At 49.2% G+C, this 22940-nt stretch overlaps 2 protein-coding genes across 13 annotated transcripts in view; one reads left to right on the top strand and one right to left on the bottom strand.

Annotated features, from left to right (window-relative positions):
• The window catches only part of SFI1 (SFI1 centrin binding protein), a 24665-nt gene extending 8159 nt beyond the window's left edge, over nucleotides 1–16506 (top strand). For 6 of the 9 annotated variants that reach the window (XM_064168492.1, XM_064168495.1, XM_064168497.1 and 3 more), the window contains exons 7-28: nucleotides 327–483; nucleotides 964–1125; nucleotides 1535–1605; nucleotides 2968–3060; nucleotides 3343–3440; nucleotides 3620–3701; nucleotides 4568–4746; nucleotides 4983–5058; nucleotides 5261–5356; nucleotides 5592–5668; nucleotides 6244–6334; nucleotides 6696–6792; nucleotides 7388–7548; nucleotides 7890–7964; nucleotides 8219–8293; nucleotides 8650–8826; nucleotides 9514–9740; nucleotides 10514–10763; nucleotides 11834–11975; nucleotides 13334–13457; nucleotides 14079–14193; nucleotides 14668–14889. In XM_064168492.1, coding sequence (XP_064024562.1) covers nucleotides 327–483; nucleotides 964–1125; nucleotides 1535–1605; nucleotides 2968–3060; nucleotides 3343–3440; nucleotides 3620–3701; nucleotides 4568–4746; nucleotides 4983–5058; nucleotides 5261–5356; nucleotides 5592–5668; nucleotides 6244–6334; nucleotides 6696–6792; nucleotides 7388–7548; nucleotides 7890–7964; nucleotides 8219–8293; nucleotides 8650–8826; nucleotides 9514–9740; nucleotides 10514–10763; nucleotides 11834–11975; nucleotides 13334–13457; nucleotides 14079–14193; nucleotides 14668–14775 — 2733 coding nt within the window. In that variant the 3' untranslated portion in view covers nucleotides 14776–14889. Of the gene's footprint in view, nucleotides 1–326; nucleotides 484–963; nucleotides 1126–1534; nucleotides 1606–2967; nucleotides 3061–3342; nucleotides 3441–3619; nucleotides 3702–4567; nucleotides 4747–4982; nucleotides 5059–5260; nucleotides 5357–5591; nucleotides 5669–6243; nucleotides 6335–6695; nucleotides 6793–7387; nucleotides 7549–7889; nucleotides 7965–8218; nucleotides 8294–8649; nucleotides 8827–9513; nucleotides 9741–10513; nucleotides 10764–11833; nucleotides 11976–13333; nucleotides 13458–14078; nucleotides 14194–14667; nucleotides 14890–15886 lie in introns of those variants that run through there. The other 3 variants (XR_010307861.1, XM_064168499.1, XM_064168498.1) reach the window with 3 other exon arrangements.
• PISD (phosphatidylserine decarboxylase) overlaps nucleotides 15011–22940 on the bottom strand; it is a 21338-nt gene continuing 13408 nt past the window's right edge. For 3 of the 4 annotated variants that reach the window (XM_064168501.1, XM_064168504.1, XM_064168500.1), the window contains 6 exons: nucleotides 22308–22473; nucleotides 20217–20453; nucleotides 19974–20112; nucleotides 18902–19048; nucleotides 17811–17971; nucleotides 15011–17615 (listed from right to left, as the gene is read on the bottom strand). In XM_064168501.1, the coding sequence (XP_064024571.1) occupies nucleotides 17391–17615; nucleotides 17811–17971; nucleotides 18902–19048; nucleotides 19974–20112; nucleotides 20217–20453; nucleotides 22308–22473 (1075 nt within the window). In that variant the 3' untranslated portion in view covers nucleotides 15011–17390. The remainder of the gene's footprint in view (nucleotides 17616–17810; nucleotides 17972–18901; nucleotides 19049–19973; nucleotides 20113–20216; nucleotides 20454–22307; nucleotides 22474–22940) is intronic. The other variant, XM_064168502.1, reaches the window with a different exon arrangement.

Raw genomic sequence — 22940 nt, 5'->3', positions numbered from 1 at the left:
GAGTTTTCTCCACTAGATAAACTAGACACAGATAAAATAAGAGATTAAAAAGGTGTGAAAGTATCAAAAAAAGAAGAAATAAGTTTATTGGTGTTTTTTGTCTTTGACCTTTTCTGGACGTGCTGATATTCCTTTGGCATTTGTTTTGTTCTGGTGGGGGTTTTGCCCTCTTGTGAGGAGGAACTTCATTGCTTGTGACTTTCACCTCTGGATCTCACTTGGAGCTTCCTGTTGCTGATGTTCTTCATCTTCTCTCCTCTGTTCTATTTCCCTAACCTTGTCTGTTTTTTGTCCCCTCTCTGCTTTCCCTCCTTAATTGCTGCCAGGCTTGGTTGCAGTGGCAAGAGCTGTACTTGCACAGCCAGAAGGACAAGCAGAGGGAGATGAGGGCAGTGACTCACCATCGGCACTGGCAACTGAAGAGATGCATAGAAGCATGGCTGGGGTACTTAAACCTGCAGAGAGCAAAGAAGCTTCAGAATGGTGAGTCAGGACAGAGCAGGGCGCAGCCCCTTTGCTTAGGGCACAGTGATCAATCACTCTGTGTGTGGATTTTCTTGATAATCAGAAAGATTACAGCTGATACAGGGCAGTGAAGTTTAGATCAGTTCTTCATTTCTTTCCTTGAAGTTGTTGGAATGAGTTCAGATGTGTATGCAAAGGAACCCATCTTGGGTGCCTGGGAACTAGCAATGGAAGTATGCTGAAATAGTAGCAGGCTGGTGTGTGCTGGACAAGTGGCACAGTGTCTTACCTGCCCCTTCTGATGCCAGTGCAGTGTGTGACTGCTTAAGAATGCCCTTGGCCTTAGCAGGAAGGATGTAATCTGAGGGCAACTGAATTCTTACTCCCATTTTTCAGCATTAGGGCAATTGTCACTTCAGAACCAATGACATAAATGTTATCTGATCAAAACGAGCCCAGGGTAGCACAGGCCCTGAATCATTTGTGTTTGTTTCCTAGAGCTGGCCCAAGAACATCACTGCAGCAGGGTAGCCCGGCAGTGTTTCTCTGGTCGGCAGCAGTCGTGGGAGTGCAGGAGGAGAATGCATGCTCACCGAGAGGGCGTGGAACAGAGAGCAGCAAGGACTGCCTCCCAGCGAGCCTTTGCCCGCTGTAAGCATTGTATCCAAGCTCTACGCAGGCAGAAAGCATTCCCATGATGGAAGGACCCGATTGGTCAGCAGGCCTGCTGAGCATTAGTGTGAGTGAGGGCAGCCGTGTTAGCCTCAGAAAGATGAATGCAAGGTCGTACTCAAGACTCATGAAACTCCTCCCGTGACACTCTGGTAATTTATTGACAGCTAAGGCCTGCAGAAGGTAATGTAAGGCTGAGGAGAAATTCCCTGTTTGATAGTGAATCAGAATTGTATTGTGATTAAAAAAAGTAAATGCTCGACTGTCATCAAAACTTGCACAGGTGTCAGTCCTGGAAATTCAAATATTGAAACAAATTTAGATGGAGACCTGGTGCCCATCTGTGGGAGAAGGGTGTGGATATCTCTGTGTGAAAGATACTTTAACTCAGTAACAGATGTTGTTCTGTGCGTGGAAGAGGCTCGACAGTGTGAGCTGGCTGAAAACCACTACAGGCATCATCTGTTGGTAAGGTTGCTGCTGTGCACTGGGGGGAAGAGGCTGTGGGGGGAACTGGGAGAGTTATGGCTGGCACTATGCGTTTAATAGTAACAGCAGTGTGTGGGTGATAAGTTGGGATTGCCCCACTTTCTGCTGTGGCAACTTTGGATCAGGCATCAGGCTTCTAAGCTGCAGCTATTCTGAAGTGTGCTGGTTGAATGGGGAAGCTCTGCTGCTTCAAAACGGTTGTTCTTCCAGCTGGGAACTGGTGAAGCAACAGACTGCTCTTGGTGGTATTGGGCTATGAACTTCCTGGCCACTTCACCATGTCATAAATAACAGGCATAAACTTGCGTTCGTGCAAGTTAAGGCTTTAATAGAGTTGCAGGAATCAAGCAATGTACAGGCCTGGGTGCGCGGGGAGGCTCTGCTCTACCCTAACGCACACCTTTTGTTTTCAGTGTTCCCTTTTTATACCCTATTCTATTACAGATTCATTACTAATTCTAAGAAAAGGTTGGGTTTTGCTTATCAGTTCTAAGAATGGGAGGTGTCTCTTCCACGCATGTCTCTTTTTACTCGGTGGTCCCTCTGGTGGTCTTCAGGGATGAAGTGAGGGGTCTTCGTCAAGTGTCCGCTCCGTGAACTCCAAACTAGTCCTCTGTTTGCTCATGCCAAAGGCTGTCTCTTCCACCTGCCTCACTCCTCCACCAAGCTTTCTAGCTTCTAATTATTTATTGCTGTTATCTTAAGCCAAGTGTATGCTTTTGTGATGGCTGTGCAAGGAGGAGTGTAGCTCCATTCAAACCCCCCCTTCCTCCCTGTCCTGGGCCTCCTGCCACGAATTGATCAGATCAAACATATGATTCTATATATTTCTCACAACCAGGAGATTGCATTTTCCTCTTTATTTTACCTTGGCTTTGTAAAATTTATTTATGTTTTTTCCCACCTCCACTACAAAGGTTTCTGTCTGTTTACACTGTTTTGCTACAAGAATTATTTTTTCCTCACTGTAGTAATGCATAAGACCTTGTGCAGAGGAGACCTAGAAAGGAACTGGATCTTTGCTATTTTTAATAAGGAGCAAGTTATGAGTCTTGAACTGAAGGAAGAGGTGGACTGGGAAAAGATGCGATAGTGATGTTGATAGCTGAGTTAGGAGTTAGATGTTTCACAACAGGACACTGGGAAAGTGGAAGGGAATTGTAGTTTAGGTGGGGAAGTGACAGTTTGTGAGAGGAAGTGGGTGCGTGGCTTGGATGATGAGTTCTTAGCCATAACAAGGGGTAGCATCACACACAGAGGAGCTGTAGGCAGCAACAAGTTCTAAACTGCTCAGAGCTTGGTGGTTTGAGTTGCAGGCAAGTCGTGTGTTTCTTGCTGCAGAAACTTGGGCTCAAGGGTCTCTGTCAGAATGTGGCCAGCACTCATCTGCAGCATATGAGAAGAAACCTGTCCTGCCGCCAGCGCCAAGTGACAGTGAGTCCTGCTTGAGCTGTGCTGCAGAGTGCTCCTTGCTGCCAGGCACAGGCGGCCTGCTGCGTGAGCCAGCCAGCGGCTGCAGCTTCCTGTGCTCTGTCTTCCTGTTCTCCCAGCTCTGCTGGGGCTTTTCTCAGAGAAATTGACAGCAGGCCGTGGGGCGAGTCTGGTGTGTGAGGCGGTGTGGGGGCAGCTGCTGCAGTGTGCAGCTGCATTAGGACATTTCTCATTTCTTTATTGCACTCTTCTCCCACTTTCTGTGCTTCTTGTGTCTTGTTTCAGCTGCTGCAGAAGTGCTGGAGCTGCTGGAAGTCCCGCTTGGAAGAGAAGGAGGAAGAAGAGCAGCAGGCCTTGACATCAGTGGCTTGTGCCCATTATAGGTATGCAGTTTGTGCCAGATGGGATTTGTGAGCCCCGTCTGTCTTCTGAATTCCAGTAACAGCTTTGAGTGCATAACCATCCCATTTTCTGTGGGTAGTGAACTGATCTCTTAATGTTCATGCATCGGTCTCCTTTTGTGAAGGAGCTCTGTGCTGCCATTCTTCCTTCTTGCTTGCAGGAGGCTATTGATGAGGCAGGTATTTGACACGTGGGTGCTGAAGGCTTGTGAGCAGAGAGAGTACCAACTGGGGGAGAAGAGGGTAAGGGTGACTCTTTGCCTTGCTTAGGACAGAGAGGGGATGATTCCTCTGTCCCTGTCTGTCAACAGAGGTAGTGTGAGAGGGACTTGGCTGTTACAAACTCCCTTTTTCCTTGTGGAGACTCAAATCAGGGGAAACCAACTACAACCAGTATTTCCTAATCACCTTTTCTGAAGTTAAGCTGTCTGTTAGTTATAGAATCAAGCTGTTCTTATTAGAAGATAACTACTCATAGCTTGTTCGTGGACTCCCTCACCCAGTAAATGTGTGTGCCCTCTCTCACACTCCCTTTCATAGTTACCTGGCTGAAATAGGTAGGGATTGTCTATGATTATGCACTGACAAACTAGCTGCTTCTGGGGAGATGTCTATGAAGCTCCCTAAGGGGTCTTTGATTTCCTAAGCTGTGTTTATAATCCTGCAGTCTTTACGTACAGCAACCACTGCCCCTTCTCTGTGTCAGAGTTACATAGCCCATAGCCAATGGTAGTGTGGGTGTGGCTCTATGCAGACAGGGCTGACTCTTGGTGTTCTGAGATCATCAGTTCTTGCAAATTCAACAGGTTTGGTTTCTGGAGCTTATTTGCTCTTGGAAGCCTTTCACATGCTACCTAGCAGCTGGTGGTTTTCCTCTCTGTGGCCTGCTGTTCTCTGGTAACACTTTCTCCACTTGCATGCATACAGGTACCTGTAGCACACCTTCACAGAGCTCTCAGCGAAGGGGCTCTGATGTGTCCTTTGCTGTTCAACATGAGAAGAGAACAACAAAGAGTGGACAGTTCTGTGCATGTCTTCCTCAAGGAACTGTCTTCTGTTGTTTGTGACCATCCTGTCATGACCTCACTGCCACCTTCTTTCCGTGGCAGGCTGTGCTTCATTTTGAAAGGCGGCTGTTGTGCTGTTCCTGGGGCACATGGTGTGGAAGGGCAGCTGCACATCTGGAGGAGCAAGAAGGCTTGCTTTGTGCAAGGGACCACTACAGTAACCTGCTGCTGCTAAAGGCTTTTTGCCTCTGGAGGCAAAACACTCAGGAGAGAACTACAGAGTAAGAAGAGTTTGTGAAGGAGAATGGCTTGGCCCTGTGGTGGCCTGCTCTGGACAGGGCTGTGTTTAATTCTCAGTGATTCCGGCTCCTTATTTGTGCTCTGGTGTCTGCAACTTGTTTTGCAGTACATAACTTGCTGAAAGTAGCAAATGTGGAATTTGGTCTGTGCTAGAAGGGCTCAGCCATGTGCATTGCATTGTAGGAGAAATTAAATTATTTGTTTCTTTTTCTTACAGGAGACTCAAGTTGATGCAAGCATTAAGATTTCACAACTTGAAGTGCCTGCAGCAGAGTTGGGACAAATGGAGGGAGGTGAGAGAGTTAATAGATGGGGAAGAGCTTGAACCCTTTTTGTGTTTAGATTGCTTGCACTTGTATAGCTAGAAATGAAGCTGTTTATTTTAAACTCTGGTCATTCCTAAGCCCTCCTTCCTTCCCAGGTGGTCCTTTGCTCTCTGCCATGGCCTGTTTTCACTCCATTGGGTGTACATAGCTCTTTTCTTCCCCTTACTAGTACGTGGGATGTCAGCGTGAGAAGTGGAGGAAGTTGGTTCAGGCAGACATGCACTATCAGCACACGTTGCTGGGCAGGATGCTGGCAGCCTGGAAGGTAGGAGGCAATGCCCTTTCCTGGAGGGACTTGTCTGGGGGTGCTTCAGTGTTTCAGTGAGAACTGAATGAAGAGCTGCCACGCTGTCACTCCAGGCACTTACACAGCAAGTGTCTTCTTCTGTAATAGTAGTGTCTGCTGCAGCCTAAACTGCTACAAAGAGTTGCCAGTGTCTCCTCTCTTCAGAGCTGCTGGCAGCTGAGGGAGGTTTTACCTGTCATTGCTTCTTTTACAGAGCTACCAAGGCAACATTCATTGCATTCTGCAGCAAGCAGCTGAGCAGGAGCAGCAGCGCAGGAGGCTACTGCTGCGGTAAGCCCCTGTACAGCACCAGGGCAGCCACTGCACTGCCACCTCTGAGACTGGGAGTGTGTGATACTGGAATGGACCTGAATTGCTGCTTCTTTGCAGGTCTTCTAGCTATGAGGTTCTGGATTGCAGTCTGTTTTGCTTTAACTTTTCAAATCTTTGTTTTGTTTGGTTTAGAGACAGCAGGCAGCAAACTGTACCATTGCTGCAGTGGGTGGATTCTGACTGCTGTCATACTAAAGCAGTCTGGAAGATGTAGAGCCTGTCTTGCATTAGGGAGGGGACAATGAAAGATGATGTCACTTCAGAGTGGTTGTAGCTGCTTGAGTTTTATCTACCTCATTTGCTGTACAACTAGATCCACTTGCAGAGCTTGTCTGGCTCAGCCCAAGAGTGTGTACTGCAAAAGCTCTGCATTCCCTTCTGCAGAGACCTGAAAGGGCAAAGCTGATTTGCATCACTGAGTTTTATAGGTGGCTGGTTTGGTTTACCTGCGGATGGGAAGATGCCACATGAACAAATGAGAATTGTTCTTAGTATTTTTTGTTTCTTGGTTTTTTGGTTTTTTTTTGCTTCAGACAACTTCTGCATACATGGAGAGAAAATGCCCTTGCTCTTATACATGAAGCTAAGGCAGATGAGCACTACAGAAGAGCAGTCATGGCAAAGGTAGGCTCTCTACAGCAGACACTAAGGCCTGAGTACAGGTGGTAGTTCAGGCAGGGGTCAGGTAATGCAGTTAGAGGAATAAAAACTTAATTCAAGAGCCACTACTAAGAAAGATCTAAAAAGTGGAAGTCCCATCTTATTTTTGCTGGTGTCTCTGAAACTTCTCTCCAAGTGAGCTCATGGTTTTTTCCCTCTTCCTTTCTCCCCATTTCCTAGGAGAAAGGGAAAGGCAGTAGTATGATACACCATGTAGTGTTACCTTGGGACAGGGCACAGACAGATGGAGGAGAATGCCTTGAAAAATGGCAGAGCGACTCTCTGAAGTGCTGCAGTGTTTGATTTGTTTGCTTTTTCTCCACAGGTGTTGCTGCAGTGGAGACGTGCTGCTCTGCTGCAAGCACATTGCCAGCAGCAGAAGGTGACTGCTGTGCTGGAGGCCAGAAAACGTCTCGATATAGGTGAACTGGTGCAGATCCTGAGGTCTCAGAAGACAGCTAACTGTACAGTCCTTAGCTGTGGCTTAGCAGGGCAGTCGTGTGCCATCTCTACAGAGGGCATGGCTGGGTGGTCTATTAAGCCCTATAGAATGGGGCATGACATGGGTCCCCAATGGGCTGCTGAAGGATGTTTGTGTGACTTCTGCTTCTCTGTTGGTTCCCTATCCACGGAGGGCATGGTAACCCTTCCTCCAAGGCATTTCCCATTGCTGATTTGGAGAAGCTGAGATGTCTCTGCTATGAGGGCAGTACAAGTAACCTTATCAATTCCTGCCTCAGCCCTGAGAGGCTAACTCTGCAAGTATTAGCGTGGTTCCAGCAACCTGCTGGGCATGAAGACTCTGAAGCACAGAAGGCAAATGATTTCCTAAAGATAATAAAAAGTATTACTGGCAGGAGGGAAGACTTGTAAGTCACATCTCACTGCTCCCCAAAGTGTTCCATGAACCTTCCTAGTGCTGAATATTGCCCCTGTGAAGTACTACTGAAAGAGTCTGAAGAGTAGCTGGTGCCACTTGGGACTCTCTGGTATCTTAACTAATTTTTCTTCTAACAGCCCGTTTACAGACCCTCTTTCTTCACTGGAAGGAATTAACTGGGGAGTCTCTGATGCTGAGGGCTCAGCTGCACAGGGCTGTACAGCACCACCAGCAGCACCTACTCCAGAAGTACCTGGTGAAATGGAAGAGACATCATCATCAGTGCCTTAGGAAAGTGGTGAGCAGGATCAGCAGCCTCCCCAGCCAGTGAGACAGGGTGGGAAGCTGCAGGTGTGGAGGGGCAGTTTGAGTCCCCTGGGGAAGGGAGTCGTGATCCTGAGTGGAGAGAAGTGTGGCAGCCTTGCACCTTGAGGGAGAAGGATGTACCTGTGTAGTTCTTGCTGGGCTCACAGCTATTTGCAAGTGAGATTGCGTTGTAGGACACTTGAGTATTGAGGGTGGCCTCAGCAGAACAAAGAGGGTGGCAAAGACTGTTTGGTGCCTGTTCTGCTCCAGCAGCATTGGCTCAGATGAGTGAGGTTTGTCTGCAAGTGGCTCATTGGTTTGGTTGTCTTGCAGCTGCTACAGAGACAGGGAGATCAGCTAAGGACTCGTAGGCTTTGCTCTGCTTCCTTCACGTGCTGGAGGACACGGGTAAGGAATTGTCCCCCTATCCCTTCTTCTCCTCCGTATTCCACTGACATGTGAGAGCCACAGAAAAATTGTTTAGGCATTTTCTGAGTCTTTGATTCCACTGGCCCAGGAGACACCTTGCCATATACTGCATGGTCTGAGTAGGTTATTCTGCTGTGGTTCCTGCAGCACCTCCTGTTGGGTTGATGCTAGTGTTCCCAGTGTGGGATATATTAACTCTGACCTGCTTGTTGTGCATTTTTTTCCCCTGTTAGCTGTTGCAGCAGCGATGGGAAAAGCAGAAGGCAGTGCAAGCATTGTGGCACTGGTCCCTTTGGTTGCAGAGAAAGGTAAGGGTGTGGGAGTGCCAGAGGCAGGCAAATAAGTTTGCAGATGTCACACAGAGCTGCCTATGGTCAGAGTGCTCATGAGGTCTGTTCCCTGTCATTTTGGGGTGCTGTGTGTTACTCAAGGAAGCTGGAAAACTGCTCCAGAATTCCTCTTACCTGATTAAAAACATTTGCACACATTTTTCCTTATCCAGCCTCAGCTGACTTAAGTCCCCATCCCTTTGTCCTTCTGTTCGTGTCCTGCTCTTGCTGTAGCCCTACATAGTACTGCCCAGGGGAAGGGAAAGGAGTTCCTGTCCGCAGGAGCAGTCCCTGGCTCACAGCCTGCGTTTCTGACACTGCTCTTGGTTTTGCAGGTATTTGATGCTTGGCTCAGGTTTGCAAAGGGCCAACAGCAGGAGAAATCTCACGCTGAAAATACCACAGGAGCTTACCACCCTGCTCTTCTGAGGGAAAGGGTAACCCCTGCCTTGAGATACAGCACTGACAGGGAACGGCTGCAGGGACAGCTCCAGGTCCAGCACCAGCTGAAGGTAACAGAGGCTAGTGCTTGCTCTTGATTCATCCAGGCCTGCTCTCTGTGTGTATCTCAGAGCCCTAATCTCTGCTTTAATTTGCATCTGGTGCACACTTCTGCCTGTGGTTCAAAGCAGAGCTTCCTGTCCTTGCATCCAGCTGAGACTTCGGGCTTGGCTTCCTAGTTGGTAACCTTTCTCAATGAAGCTGTTTTAAAACTGACCAATTCCTGCTGTGGACAATATTGCAGGGTAAATCTTTTGCATGTGACAAGGTCTGGTCTCTAAATTCTCTGCTAGAATAAAGCTGGGAGCTACATCTAATCCTGCCTTAGCTTTAGCACCACTGATACCTTCAAAAGCATGCTTCTGTCACGTTTGCCTTTGATTATCAGCCCAGTCCTGCGTGTGGAAAGGAAACAGGGAGGCCTGTATTGGTTGCACTCTTCCTGCTCCTGGGCAGCCTTCCCAGCTCTTTCCCTGGATTTCAAGTCACTAGTTGTTCTGTTTGCTGATGTGCAGTCTGCCCCACTGCAGAAGTATCCAGTTAATTCTCCTTACCCAACACCTGCTAACACAGCTTGGAGAGCTGGTCTGGCTGTGAGGCCTTTGGAAAGCTCAGCTCATCTCTGAGGTGCTGTCCATGGGCTGGGCTGTTGCCTGCTGCTCTCAGCCATCAGCCACTGCTACTCTTTGTGTTGGCAGGCAGCCTGCAGCCTTCACCACTCTGGGGATCTTTGTGCCATGCTGTGGAGGCAGAAAGCTGTCACCAAGAACTTTAATTCTTGTCCTTTTCTGCCACCTCTGAAGAAGCAAGTGACCTTTGGAGTGCCTGATGTCAGCCCTGAGACAAGAGAACACTCAGCAGAGGAAAAGCCATGCAGTCGCCTACCTATTCAGCTTGCTCCTTGGGGCTCAGCTCTCAGGGACCCGTGAGTGTGCAGCACTTGTTCCACAACAGACTTGGGCTGGACTGAGCTCGCCTACTGGGCCACCATCAATGAGTCTTATATTGCAGAGCCAGAACTGGGTGTTTCTCTCTTGGATGATTAGATTTTGCTGCTCTAAAAGGAGCTGCTTTTGACTTTTTCCTTTCTCCAGAAGGTCTGTGCTGCTGACATGGTTCAGCTGAGCAGTGCTTTCACTCTTGACTGCTCTGTGCTCGTTTCAGTTATGGCATCACTTCTTAGCCTTGAAGTTAGGGATCTGAAAGTGCTGTGCTTATAGAAGCTGAAATTTGATTTAGCAGATGTTTATACTGAGCATTTTTTGTGACACTGTTCCATAATTAGCTTTAGAGAAGGGAAATTGTCAGTTTCCTGTCAAAACCCATCTGAGATTGCTGTTTCTGCTCCCCTCTTCATCTCATCCCCAAACCAAACTAAGGCAGGATTTAGTTAATGGGTCAAACTCTGAAGAAGTCATTTCAGCCTGAAGTGATGTGAAGGATTCAGAGCAGGACAGGTAGCAGCAATGGAAACCTCCTCTGCTTTGCTGCCTTTCTTATTGAAGCCCCAGCATTGTGGTGGTTTGGTCTGGGGGAGGTTATCAGTTCTTTTAGGTGGAGGTTTGCCCTGCATGGGAAGCAGCTCACTGAAGGGCTGACTGCAGAGGAATGACAAAGTTCTCCTGCTTTTGGCATGGACCACAAAGGGCAAGACCAGCAGTTGTAATGTACAGAGACCTCACTCCTCTTCCTTTACAGGTCAGAGGCACCCTTTCACCAAACAGCTGTGAGCAGATGCTCTGCACAGAGTGGGGCCTTAGTGAGAGCAGCTCAACTGGAAGAAAGCCTGTCTGGAACAGGCAGTGCCACTGCCTCCTGCCCAGTGCTCCTGCCTGCTGCTTTTACGCCTGCACCGCTGTGGGCAAGTGATGTGCACTGGGCTGGGCCCAGCCCACAGCTGTGGTCTCCTTCACCTCTCCTGCCCCAGATGAAAGCTGGAGCAGAAGTGGTAAGTGTATTGTTGCAGGGAAAAGGAGCATGCTTCCTGGGTGACTGTCAGCATGGATGCTGCCTGCTGCTGCTCTGACTGGCCTGCCTGGTGCACGAGCTTCTTGTTATTTGCTTAGCTAGCACCTAAAATGTTGAATGGGTCTGAGTGCCCAGCAGCTGTTCACCACCAGACTGATGCAGCCTTTCACTAGGTGACCAATCCACATGTGTGTTGTACTATAAGTCATGTCCTTGTTCCTGGTTGTGTCCTTCCTAGCAGGATGCTTTTCGTAGCAGTTGGCTTGAGAGTGCTGCTCCTTCAGACTTGTGGCCGTTTGAGCTGATCCTCTAGCTCAGATATAGGGGAGAGATGAACATTCCAGGGATAGGTCACATAAATGGCAACAATAGATAAATTAATAGAATTTCATTGGAGCATCAAGAACTTAATGGCTAGAAGCACAGTTTGTTCTCCCCTTTTTCTCCCGCTGGCTTCTGCTGCTGCAGCTTCACCTGTCGTCCCCCGGCTGCTGTTTTGCTGTTTTGGCTACTGCTGCTTCTGCTGCTTCGCCGCTGCTTGACCCCTCCCCCATCTCCCTTAAGGTTATTGTATTGTTTTTGTTTTTTTTTTTTCCTTCTTTCCTTCTCTAGTTATTATCTCTCTTTACATTGTTATACTATAAGAAAATACAATTTCATCTTTCCCTGACTTTCAAAAAAAAGGGGGGTTGTGTTGTGAATTTTCTTCCCAGGGGAGGGATTAGCCCAAACCTGGGACAAGACTTCAGAGCAGTTAGTTTGCCAGAGTAGCTCGGTTTAATAGCAGTGGCTATGGCTGAGAGTGGCAAAAAATGCAATGGCCTTCACCTACAAGTAGGTGTTCCACACAGGGTGGTGATGACATATCTCCATGCAAGGAACAAAAGAGCACAGTTCCTAAGCTCTGCTCTGGTGTTTATTGAGAGGGCTGCAGTGACTGCAGGGCATGTCTTGAGTGGAAGTAGGGCTTAGTAGGTCAGGTACATCCTACTTGAGCTTACTCTAGAAAACCCTTTGAGGGCAAAACCTCTGCATCATTCTGCCTTGTAGAGAGGAGGTCAGCCTGTGAGTGGTCTCAAAGGAGCCCATTTCCAAGACTCTCAACAGGGCTCTGTGAAGTGGCAACCAAACATGCAGCCACATTTGTTGTCACCTGAAGACTTGTTGGGGAAATGGAGCCACCAGACTGCAGGTAGGTCCTCAGATGTCAACTGTAGCAGTTGTGAGTCTTTCACTCTATGCAGGACTACAAGTGAATCCCATGTGTGAGGGAGGAAAGGCAGCCCCATATGTCTGCATCAGGAGGTGAGGAATGTCAGGCACTCCTCTTTGGGATAGCAATTGAGTTCTGTGGGTTCTGCTAACTCAGGTGGCTAAAGCCGTGTTCTGGAAACTGCTGGGAGTTGCTTCTTTTAGCAAGAATATGCTCAGGTCTGGGGGCTTTGTACACAAGGCTGAGTGCAGCAGGACTTGCTTTGGGAGGAAGAATTCACCCAGGAATGTTCTCCGCATTTTCCCTGTACCTACACCATGGCTATAATGTGTACAGGTCTACCAGCACCTCTCGCTGTGGTGTTTTTAATGACATAAGGCCATGGCAGTTGTGTTCCAGGTAGATTTTCACAGTATCACAGTATCAACAAGGTTGGAAGAGACCTCACAGATCATCAGGTCCAACCCTTTACCACAATTCTCAAGGCTAGACCATGGCACCAAGTGCCACGTCCAATCCTGCCTTGAACAGCCCCAGGGATGGCGACTCCACCACCTCCCCGGGCAGCCCATTCCAGTGTCCAATGACTCTCTCAGTGAAGAACTTTCTCCTCACCTCAAGCCTAAATGTCCCCTGATGTAGCTTGAGGCTGTGTCCTCTCGTTCTGGTGCTGGCCACCTGAGAGAAGAGAGCAACCTCCTCCTGGCCACAACTACCCCTCAGGTAGTTGTAGACAGCAATAAGGTCACCCCTGAGCCTCCTCTTCTCCAGGCTAACCAATCCCAGCTCCCTCAGCCTCTCCTCGTAGGGCTGTGCTCAAGGCCTCTCCCCAGCCTCATCGCCCTTCTCTGGACACGCTCAAGCATCTCAATGTCCCTCCTAAACTGGGGGGCCCAGAACTGAACACAGCACTCAAGGTGTGGTCTAACCAGTGCAGAGCATAGGGGCAGAATGACCTCCCTGCTCCTGCTGACCACACCATTCCTGATGCAGGCCAGGATGCCACTGGCTCTCTTGGCCACCTGGGCACACTGCTGGCTCATGTTCAGGCAGGTATTTTCTACCTGGTTCTAGAGTAGATGGAGAACACCAGAGAATAGTCCAAAATAGCATTTTGGCACCATTCCCTAGAGCACTTGTTAGCTTTTTTGGTGTGTTCAGGCCGAGCCTGCAGTTTGCTGTGCTCTTGAGACTCCTGCCCCCTCACTCTACCTGTCCCAGGGTGACACAGTCTGCAAAAGAACTGGGGAGGGTTCCACATTTCCTGTCTACTAACCTGACTTGCCTTAGTAAGAACAACAGTGGAAGTCTGCTATGTGCCTTATATCTTCCATCAGCTGCAGGGGAGGAGAGGGAGTGTGGTTGCAGAGAAGCCATGGTGTTGGAGAGGAAGCTGGAGATTGAGCTCTGGCACATCCAGCAGCAGATGCAGTACTACTTCAGCAGGAAGCAAGAACTCAGGTATGTTGCTGGCCCCTTTGCTAGCCTTTCTTCTGCTGGCAACCCAGTCCTGCAGCTGTCTTATCTGTCTATCTGGAGAAAAGCTAAGCTGTTCACAGCACAACTGGGAATGAAACAGAAACTCTGAAGTTTTTGTTTTCTCCTATTAAGAGTTCATTCCAGTTGAGTTTATGCTCAACTGCCCCTGGAGCCAGCAAGTGGTTTAGTTCTACGTCTGACACCTGCTGAAGAAGTGTAACAAAGGTATCCTTGGGGTCATCTAAAGGCAGTACAAAGGAACTGAGCAGAGGGACTGAGGTTCAGCTTCAGCTCTTCTATAATGAGGAGTGAAAAGAACTTTTCAAGTGCCAGCTACAAAGAGTAGAGCTGGAGTTTGAAGAAGGATCAGCTTCTCTACCAGAGCAAGGGCATTCCAGTCAGAAAAGGAGTCTGGAGCAGGAAATGGAGACAGCAGTTCTCAGGCAGATTTCTCTGATTTCTCACAGCTTAAGACTTTGACTACTCAGTACTTTGAGACAAAAAAAAAAAAAGGTGTTACTACCAGTATCAGTTGCACATCTAAGTTGGCTTAGACTGCTGAGCTCTTAATTGAGTTAAGAACCTTTCTAATCCATTTTCCAGGTCCTGTCAGCAACAGGCAGAGATTCTGCAGAAGTGGCTAGAAATGAGCATGCAGCCAGGATGGATGTTCAAGGGCCTGGATGGTGTACAAGGGGCTGAGGAAGAGTTGGATCAGGTGTGTAAACAGCAGACAAACCGAAGCTCCCTAAATGCCTAGCACTGTGCTCTGCACTCAGCTGAAGGCTGCTGTGGGAGCTGCGTAGGAAGCTGGTAAAAGGCCGAGCAGGGAAACCTTTGCCAGAAGTGGGATGCACAGAGCACTGCTGTGTGGATCCAGCTCCTCATTATGGATGCAGCTCCAGCAGGCCTAAGGCCACTTGAAGCTGCAGAGCAGGCTCAGGGTTTTTTCTGTGGTTCCTCAAGACAGTGTATCTGTGCTACACTAACTGCACCTGCACTGCTCTCTCCCCAGGTTCTACAGCTGCTATTGGTTGGTACTGCAGGAGCCTCTAAAGCTAGGCAGTACATGTCACAATCCTGTCATTTCATGGCTCTAATATTTAAAGACTGCTAGACCTCCTTCCCTCTTCTGTCAGAAAGCCTAACTGTGCTCCTGCTGTACAGCTCATGCAGTTGTCTTCTCTTCCAGTTACAGGCAAGGATCAGCACCCTCAGCAAAGCACAAAGGACAGAGAGGCAGCATGTGCAGCTCCTGCTTGCCCGCCTGCGCCACATCCAGGCTACTCTGGATCTGTAACACAGCTGAACTAGCAGTGCAGCACCCGTGTGGGACACTGCATCCCTTTGTGGCAGGGGAGGGTGAGAGATGTCTGTGCTGGGCAGTCCTGTCTGATAAATTAACTGAGAGCTTTTTGCTTGGTTCATTTTGTGCCTAGGGCTAGCTAAAAGCCAAAGCAAGTGGTAACTCAGTCTAGCTCCTGCTGCACTCAGTACCCAGTTGAGGTTGTCCTGCACTTCACAAAGATAAGCAATGCTGATAAGACTCTTTATTTCAAAATGTTTGCAGGTGAATGAGTTCATGTCAGTAAGTCACACTTGGACATACAAAAATACTGTGCTACTGATACAGTTGAATTAAAGGGATTCTCCATGCAGGAGAAGTTCACAGCATTATCAGCACCCTCTAGGACCTCTGCTTTCTGTGCAGGGCTTGCTGCTGAGCACTGCATGACACTAGTGCTTGGGAATCAGCCAGCTCTGCACAGCATTGGCAGCTTCCTGCATGCTGAATCCTTTCCTCCTTAGGCTGCTAATAAAGCAAACTGCAGCTAACCCACCCTCCACTGTGACTCTCAGCTACTGTGGATGATGATGCTGAGTAGGAAGGAATTAAAGCTTAGAATTGCTTTGGCTGTGTTTGGATGCCCTAGGCCCCAGTGGAAAAGTGGGGAAAGAGTCAGTTGACTTTTCTCCCATCCACGGGAACAAATTTGCTTTTTACTGTTAATGTGACACTGAAATTCAGTCCAAGGTTAATCAGAGGTTTATCCTCTTGGGGGTGATGCTTGCCTCAGTCTCAGCAGCAGCGATTTAGAAACAGTGCAACCTGTACATGGCAATATACTGCTGCAGAAGGAAACTTGCAAGGGCCAACAAGTGTTGACAGGATAGGTGGCTGAGAGCCACTTCAAACTTTCAAACTCCTCCCCCTGCAAAGTGAGGAAACACTGACTCTTGGAGACAAAGGAATTTTCTCCTGCTTGTCACTCAGCCACCATCATCCGCATCAGGGCTGGCTCCAGCACTTGGGCAGCTGATCATCCCTCCTTCCCTGCTGACAAGCTAAGCATACAGGACTGGGCAAACTGCACATTTGTACAACAAAGTTCATATTCTGTTTTCTGCAGTGCATACAAAGAAGTTTTGCTTCAGGAAATCAGAGCTGGCCAAAGGCTACTGTCTCCTTGAAGCAGCAGAAAAGTAGCTCAAGCAAGGACGTTACAGAAGAACCCTTTCAGAGCATGAAGGCAGGTGTCTTAGGCCAGTCCATTCCTACCAGCTCTGGACAGCAGTCAGCTCTAACTGTGTCAAGTGCCTGGACTTGAAACAGTTTCTTGTCTAAAGACAATTGATACATTCCTTTGAAACTCAATTCCCCTTCAGCGATTGGGCACCAGTTTTAGTGGGTGCCACATTTCAACAGATCCAGGCTGTTATTTTTAACTCTCCTTGAGGTGAAGTTACAAAGAGGCTCTGAAGTTTTGCTGTAGGATGAAGCTTCAGCATAGAGCCTTCAGCCCCCAGCACAGTCCTAGTACTAGGTACAAGGGCAGGAGTCAGAGCCCTGTGGGGTGTTTGTTTTTTGACTAAGATGGAATTTGTGCCAGTGCATTTCCGGATGGCCCAGTTGACAACTTGGGATTACTTCCATAATTCACAATACTTTTATCGGCAGTCAGTGAATAGGGCATTGGTCCTGAAGCATCTGAAACTCTTCCATAAATAAAGGAACTAACTCTTCCAAGAATTCAGTGACAGCAATGGAGACACAAAGCAGAAAGTAAACCCACATTCTGATTACTTTCTCTCCTCATGACAACATCCCATTTGTTTTCCAACCCCTTACCCCTTGTCTTCCATACAATCAATCTTGAAGGCCTGAAACAGCAAAGTGAAACCCTGGATTGGAAACAGGACACACACCTTGGGGGTTTCTGTGGTTTTTTTGGTACAAAACCTCTCCCAGGCTGGGGGTTCTGTGTATGGAATGTGACACAGTGTTTCCAGGTTTAAAATACAGTTCATTTGTAAAGGGACAGTGTCAGAGCTGGCTAAAAAGCTGGCTGAGTGTAAGTTCTTGTGCATTTGCTGTGGCCTCCAAAGCCATCTTAGCCAACTTCACTCTGGCTTTGCACAATAACTGGCTGCCTTTAGACAAGAACTTCAGTGGAGTGCCTCGGAATTAAATACGAGAGTACATTCTTTACTCCGTGGCTGAAGAACAGCTGCTGCAGTACAAAGGCTGACTCAGCCTGTCACTGTGCCTTTCAATACAGCTCATCTGTCTCCACTCTTCCCCATTGCACCTGCACAGCCTAGAAAGGCTCAAAAAGGGACTTACAGGCTCTGAGAACATCCTGTGGCACAGAAGGGAGAACATGAAAGGCTACAGGCACAGGGTGAAACAGAAAGCTCCACAGGCAACCTCCTTAAAGGCAGCTGTACCTCATTCAACTCCTCCTGCATGCAGCAGCATGCAGCTGTAGGCCAAATACGCTTAAGTTTAATGCAGCAACAACGTCTTCTGTTTTCCTCACCCAGGTCCTGCTGAGTGATGCATACTTGTTAAAGGGAACTCTCAGTGGTGTGATAGGAGTCCCTTTGGAGACAAAACCCCAGCAGAGAGAATGTCTATAGGGAGCCCAGTGCTTCTCCAAAGCGGATCTTCTGCCCAGCCTTGAGGTGGAACTTGAAGTCCTTGGGTGCCTCAAAGATGAGTACAATTGTAGAGCCTAGGTTAAACTCCCCTAAGTGCTCCCCTTTCCTCATGGAGATTCCTTCCTTGTTGTTGTTGGATATGAAGCTGAAGTCGTTGTACGAGCCTTTAGAGTAAGAAGGACTGTTGGTATGCAAGTCCTGTGCAGAGGAGGAAGCAAGTGTCAGTGGGGTGCAGTGCTCTGTGCTCCTCAGCACAGCTGAGGCATTCTGGAGCAGGGGCTGACAACTCAGAGGTGACTCCCTTAAAATGAGACTTTGGGAAACCTGGAGGCAATTTCACTGTACTGTCCCCAGCCCACCCAGCGCAAGGACAGCTGCCTGCTGCCATCTCACCTGGTCAAAGTAGATGCGGATGGAGCCCACATTGGTGGCCCCTACAGCTGTCAAGGAGAAGAAGCCATGCTTCCAGTCACCTGTGAGCACCACCCGCTCGTTGTGGCAGAACAGCTCCTTGATCCAGCGAGCCACACCAGGGTTCACAGACATCAGAGAGCCTGCACAGGGAAAACCCCTCAGTCTCCAAGTGCCACCCTTGGCCTAACTGCAGCACTTGTGTCCCTTCCCTGTGGGAAGCGAGGCAAGTGCTGGTCAGAGCAAAGGAAAGACAAGGCTGGAGAAAACAAAACAGTCACAGAAAGGTGCAGTCTTCATTCTCTCTAAGGTCACTGCTTTTGGGCAGGACTCATGCTGCAGAATCGCAGGGAACCTGCAAACCATGCTGATGAGTCACCGCGAGGCTTGAATGCAGTCTGGAGCACCATCTACTGTGATAAGGAGCCTCAGGGGTTCACTTTCACACCTGGCAATGGTGCTTTTCAGGCTGCAGGCACCCCCTCTCCTTTGGCTTTCACTGACTGCCAGCTGCAGCCTCACCTTGGCTGCATCTGCAGGCAGGGAAAGTCTGCCCTGCAAGGAGGGAGCACAGTCTGGGTTGGAAGTCCCTTTCAAAATAGCTGCCACTGGCATCAGTCACACCTGCTCCTCTGTCACCATGCTGAGGGGACAAGGGCTCATTCCCCACAAGGTGATGCTATTACTTTACTGATGATGTAGCCAGCCACCTTCACAGTGGTGTCACCTACAAATTCACAAATGACAGCTACAGTTATTTGTCATCTACAGGCCCTTAAGAGAGCAGGCTCAGGGCATGGGCAGAGCTACTTCCTAGTTTCAGTATTAAATAAGCATCTAACGAAAGCTGCAGGCTACTAAAAGGAAGCTAAAGAAAGATTTTACAGCTCAGGACAGGTTTCAGTGGTTACTTGTCCAGCGCCTGAGAGCAGCCCCTTCCAGTTTTCCTTGGTGAGTGCATAGAAGTGGTTCCTGAGACTGCGGCTGAACAAGCAGCTCTAGCTGAGCTGACCAGGAAGGACTGTCAGGCTCCACAGCTGCTCTGCCTTCACTGTCCCAGGACAGAAGCCTACCTGGGAAGTGCCGTCGGTGGGACACTCTCCAGTCAGTGGGTGAGTGGAAGCAGTGATAGTCCCCTGGTGCAAGGTAGATGACACAGTGATAGAGCTCATTTCCCTCCTTTGTGACTAGCTGTTGCTGAAAGGAGTTGCCAGCTGGGGCTGCAAAGAAACCAGAGAGGAAAGGGTTACTTCCCCAGACACCTGCCTTAGCTGAGCAGTCTGCCCCAGTGCTGGTAGCACCTGCAGAGGACGGTGCAGCCCTTGTGTCATGCTGAGACTACAGGAAGATAGATTTTGTTCAGGCAGCTGCTGGTGGGAAGTGTGACTTTCTCTTTACAACAAAATTAGGTCCTGTATTGCTCTACTGATTTTGTAAATTCATTTATTGTGGAGTTTGCCCTTCTCTGAACAGGAGAGCAGAAACTCAAATCCAGTCAATGTTCATTAGAGCTCCCTTTTTGAGAGCAGTTTTTCTCAGAGCAGCTGGGTGGGGAACAGGACTTGTGAGGAGCCCCTAGTTTTACAAAACACATTAGTTATGTTTGTGCTCCTGCTGGAAACAATCCTGCTGTCTGCAGCACCTGGTCTCTCCAGCCCTCTTGCCAGCTTAGATGCCTTCACCAAGACCCAAGGCCTTGGAAACAGCACTGAGGGTGCAGCCGAACAGTAACAGCAGCACAGGTCACTGCAAATACAGGTTGTGAGCACAAAGCTTGTTAGGGAGCCACCTAAACAAGCTTTGCTAACCAGGTGCTTGGGCACAGTTCACAGGATGTCAGGGATTGGAAGGGACCCGAAGAGATCGTTGAGTCCAACCTCCCCAGTTCAGCAGGAGTACCACAGCCGTGTTACAGTGGCAGGCCTTGGAGCCAGTTACAGTTCAGATCAGGAGAACGAGCCAGGCCCGACAGCGGCAGCTACTGCGGAGAAAGGGAAGAGCCACAGGCTTATCCCGAAATGAAACCAGACCTGCTCGTGTGCCTGACAAGGGGAGACAAAGAAGGAGAGGAAAGTCCTCTCTTTCCTGCTGATCGCTGCTGGGTCTGCAGGAGCTGAGCGGAAGGAATGCAGGGGCAGCACTCACCGTGGCTGAAGCTCAGCTCCTCTCTGCAGATGTGAGGGCCCAAGAAAGATTCCAGAGAATAAGTGACCCCTTTCACCTGCTCCACTTCACAGTTTTTCACCTGTCCAAAGTTCAGGATCTTTCCGTCAGAAGGACTAATCTACAGCAAAGAAGAGAAAGAGAAGCCGGTTGTGAACTGACTCCTCCCTCCCGCAGCAAGCAGAGGGGCGCCGGGGAGGGCTGGGGCAGCCCTGCTCTGCTCACCACGCTGTGCCGGCAGCACACCGGCCGCGCCTGCGGCTTCAGCTTCCTACGGAAGAACTCGCTGAGGTTTCTGTAGTGGTGCAGATCCTCCACAGCTGCCTCCTTCATGTTGACTCCGAAGGTCCAGATGTAGAGGCTGTAGATGGGCTTCCGCAGCCAGGTGGGCAGCTCCACCTGGTTCAGGCGCCCCCAGGCTCGCGAGAGCAGGCGAGTGGGAACCGATTTGTAGAGTGCAACCTGCGGAGAGACGAAAGACACCGTGGGCCTCGGGGCTGCCTGCGGATGGCTCTTCCCTTCCCCTTGGACCAGGAAGGATCAAGCTATTCCCCTGAATTCAAGGGGTTACACCAGGCACAAACTGGCCTTCAAATCAGCAGTAATGCTGCACTTTGCCCTCCCTCCATTCTGATGATGACAGTGAAGGACAGGATGAAGCTTGCTATAACCTCAGACTAAACCCACAATCTCCACATTTAAGTCACTGGAAATGGCCCCACATGAGGCTTGCAGACAACATTTTCTAGTACAACACTCAGCAGCAGGATTCAACATCACCAATGCATTAACGTTTAAGAGTAGCCAACTGAAAGTTGACTGAACAATACTTTCTCTGTTTGATGACCTGCTCCTCAGGTGCACCTACAAACGAGGGCATTCTCCACACCCTAGTGCTGGACTGCTCCACTGATGCCAGCACAGGTGAAGAAATATGCCCATGCGATGCAGCTACACCAATATGAATTCAGCCCAGCCTTGCTCTTCACCACACTGGGAGCTGCCAATTCCAGGAGTACAAAGTGCCTTTATTCACCTGTAGGCCTACCCCAAAGCCTAAGCTCTAGTAGCAAGGAACCAAATCAGTGTTGGTCAGAGATGTCTGTTGTTGCAGCTGGACTAGTGACAGTGTCTTCCTGCTGGCAGTCACAGAAAGTCACTCTTCTAGGATTTGTGGCACTCAGAGTCAGCCAAAACCCTAATATGACTGATGTAGCTGGAGGAGCTGTGGGTGTGGACTCCAGCCCTCTCTAACTGGTCTGACAGAACAGAGTGACCTGCTGAATCTGGGCCTGGCCTTTGGAACAGAACAGCCCAGCTGCATTTAACTCCCACCCAACACTGCTCTTTTCAGTTTCCTCTTAGCCAGAGCCATCATCTATTGTCAGCACTCACCGCTTCCTGCACAACAGCTCACAAACCCAAAGGGAAGCAGACTGGCTGGTGTACCACATACAGCAAACAAAGCTTTCACTCACTGAGCACCTGCTGCAGCACTCTGGGGTGCAGGGACACTGCACCCAGAAAACACCAACCTAGTCCTACCCCACATCAACACTTCTAAGTGCACCTTAGGTCACAAAAAAGTTCTGAGCAAGAAACATTTTGCCATTTGGGAGTTTTGCCATGCCTTACCCAGTGTTAACTTCCAAGGACAGTTTTGCTCAGCTGCCTACTGGTACTGAGAAGCAGCAGGTAAAGCTGTAAAATCCCATCAGGTGTCCAAAGAGCTCTTTCCTAGCCAGCTTCTCTTCAGAAGAACCTGGCTTTCAAGCTGCTGGGATCAAGGGCACAGGAGTGGCAATTCTGCTGCAGTTTTCAATCCAGCTATCGGTATGGTTGTTGCATTCTGCCATGGCAGATCTATGGGGAGAATACCCTTGTGCAAGGCATCCTGCACCCTGCTCTCAGCAGAGTCAGAGCAGAGATTTGACAGTGCTCAAAGAACACGAGGAACAAACTGCAAACGTGACAGGAAGCAAGAGACCATTTTGGTGTGGCCAGGAAAGGGAAGTGAAGAGCTTTGGTCTGTCTTACTCTAGTCTTGATACTTGAAAGTGACTGAGTTAATTCACAAGTTTCTGCTGGTTTTCCTGGGTATATCCTTGACTGTTAGAGGACAAAGAAATTCTCTGCTACTGAAAAAAAAATCACTTGTCCATGAAGTAGCTGCCAACTAGAAACAGTAAAAACGTGATCCATCATCTCCCTGCTCTCAGATGGATGACCATCAGCCTGCCTGTACCAAGGACCTCTCCACCCCACTGCTGCCAGCTGTGCAGGTACCCGGAGCGCAGGAGCCCTGCTCGCACTTACCCTGCTCATAGGCCTCCATCCCACTCTGGTCAGGGGCTTAAGGGCACCGAAAGGCAGAAGGTAATAGAGAATAGTCAGGGGCCAAGAACGCAGTTTCAGAGCAGGCCTAGACATACAGCTCAGCTGGCCCAACCTTCGCCTCAGGGCCAGCTGGGGAAACTGCAACCTGAAAGATTACATACACAACACAGGAGGGTCAGCAGGCTCTGCTCAGAGCCACCAGCTGCTGCCAGCTGGCACTCATTTCTTCCTGCTCAGCTTTACTTGAACACTGATTCCCCAAGTCTCTGCTCCTTCCTTCGGATCATTTCTTCCCTCTCCCAAAACAGAAGGGCAGTTTACCTCAAAAATAAACAAAAAAAAAGTCCTCTGCCCTAGAAGTTGTGTTCACCCTGAGAGGACATCCTCAAAACTGGAAGGCACCTTGTCTTGCAGGTAACACTTGCAAACAGCCTCGCTGCTGGGTCACCCAGCTGCCAAAGAGAGGTTATTCTTACAAAGATCAGAAAGTCCCATCTCCCAGGAAACATTTCTGTGCTGCAGCCATGAGACAGCTAAGGTGCACAGTGATGTTCCAAAAGCCAGGAATCTCTCATGCTGGGACTAGAGTGAGAAGTCTGTGGAGGGACAACT

This window comes from Pogoniulus pusillus, chromosome 30, assembly GCF_015220805.1.
Source record: "Pogoniulus pusillus isolate bPogPus1 chromosome 30, bPogPus1.pri, whole genome shotgun sequence".
Taxonomy (NCBI): Eukaryota; Metazoa; Chordata; class Aves; order Piciformes; family Lybiidae; genus Pogoniulus; species Pogoniulus pusillus.
The sequence above is the reverse complement of the archived record's forward strand: the minus strand, read 5'-3'. Positions and strand labels throughout refer to the sequence as shown.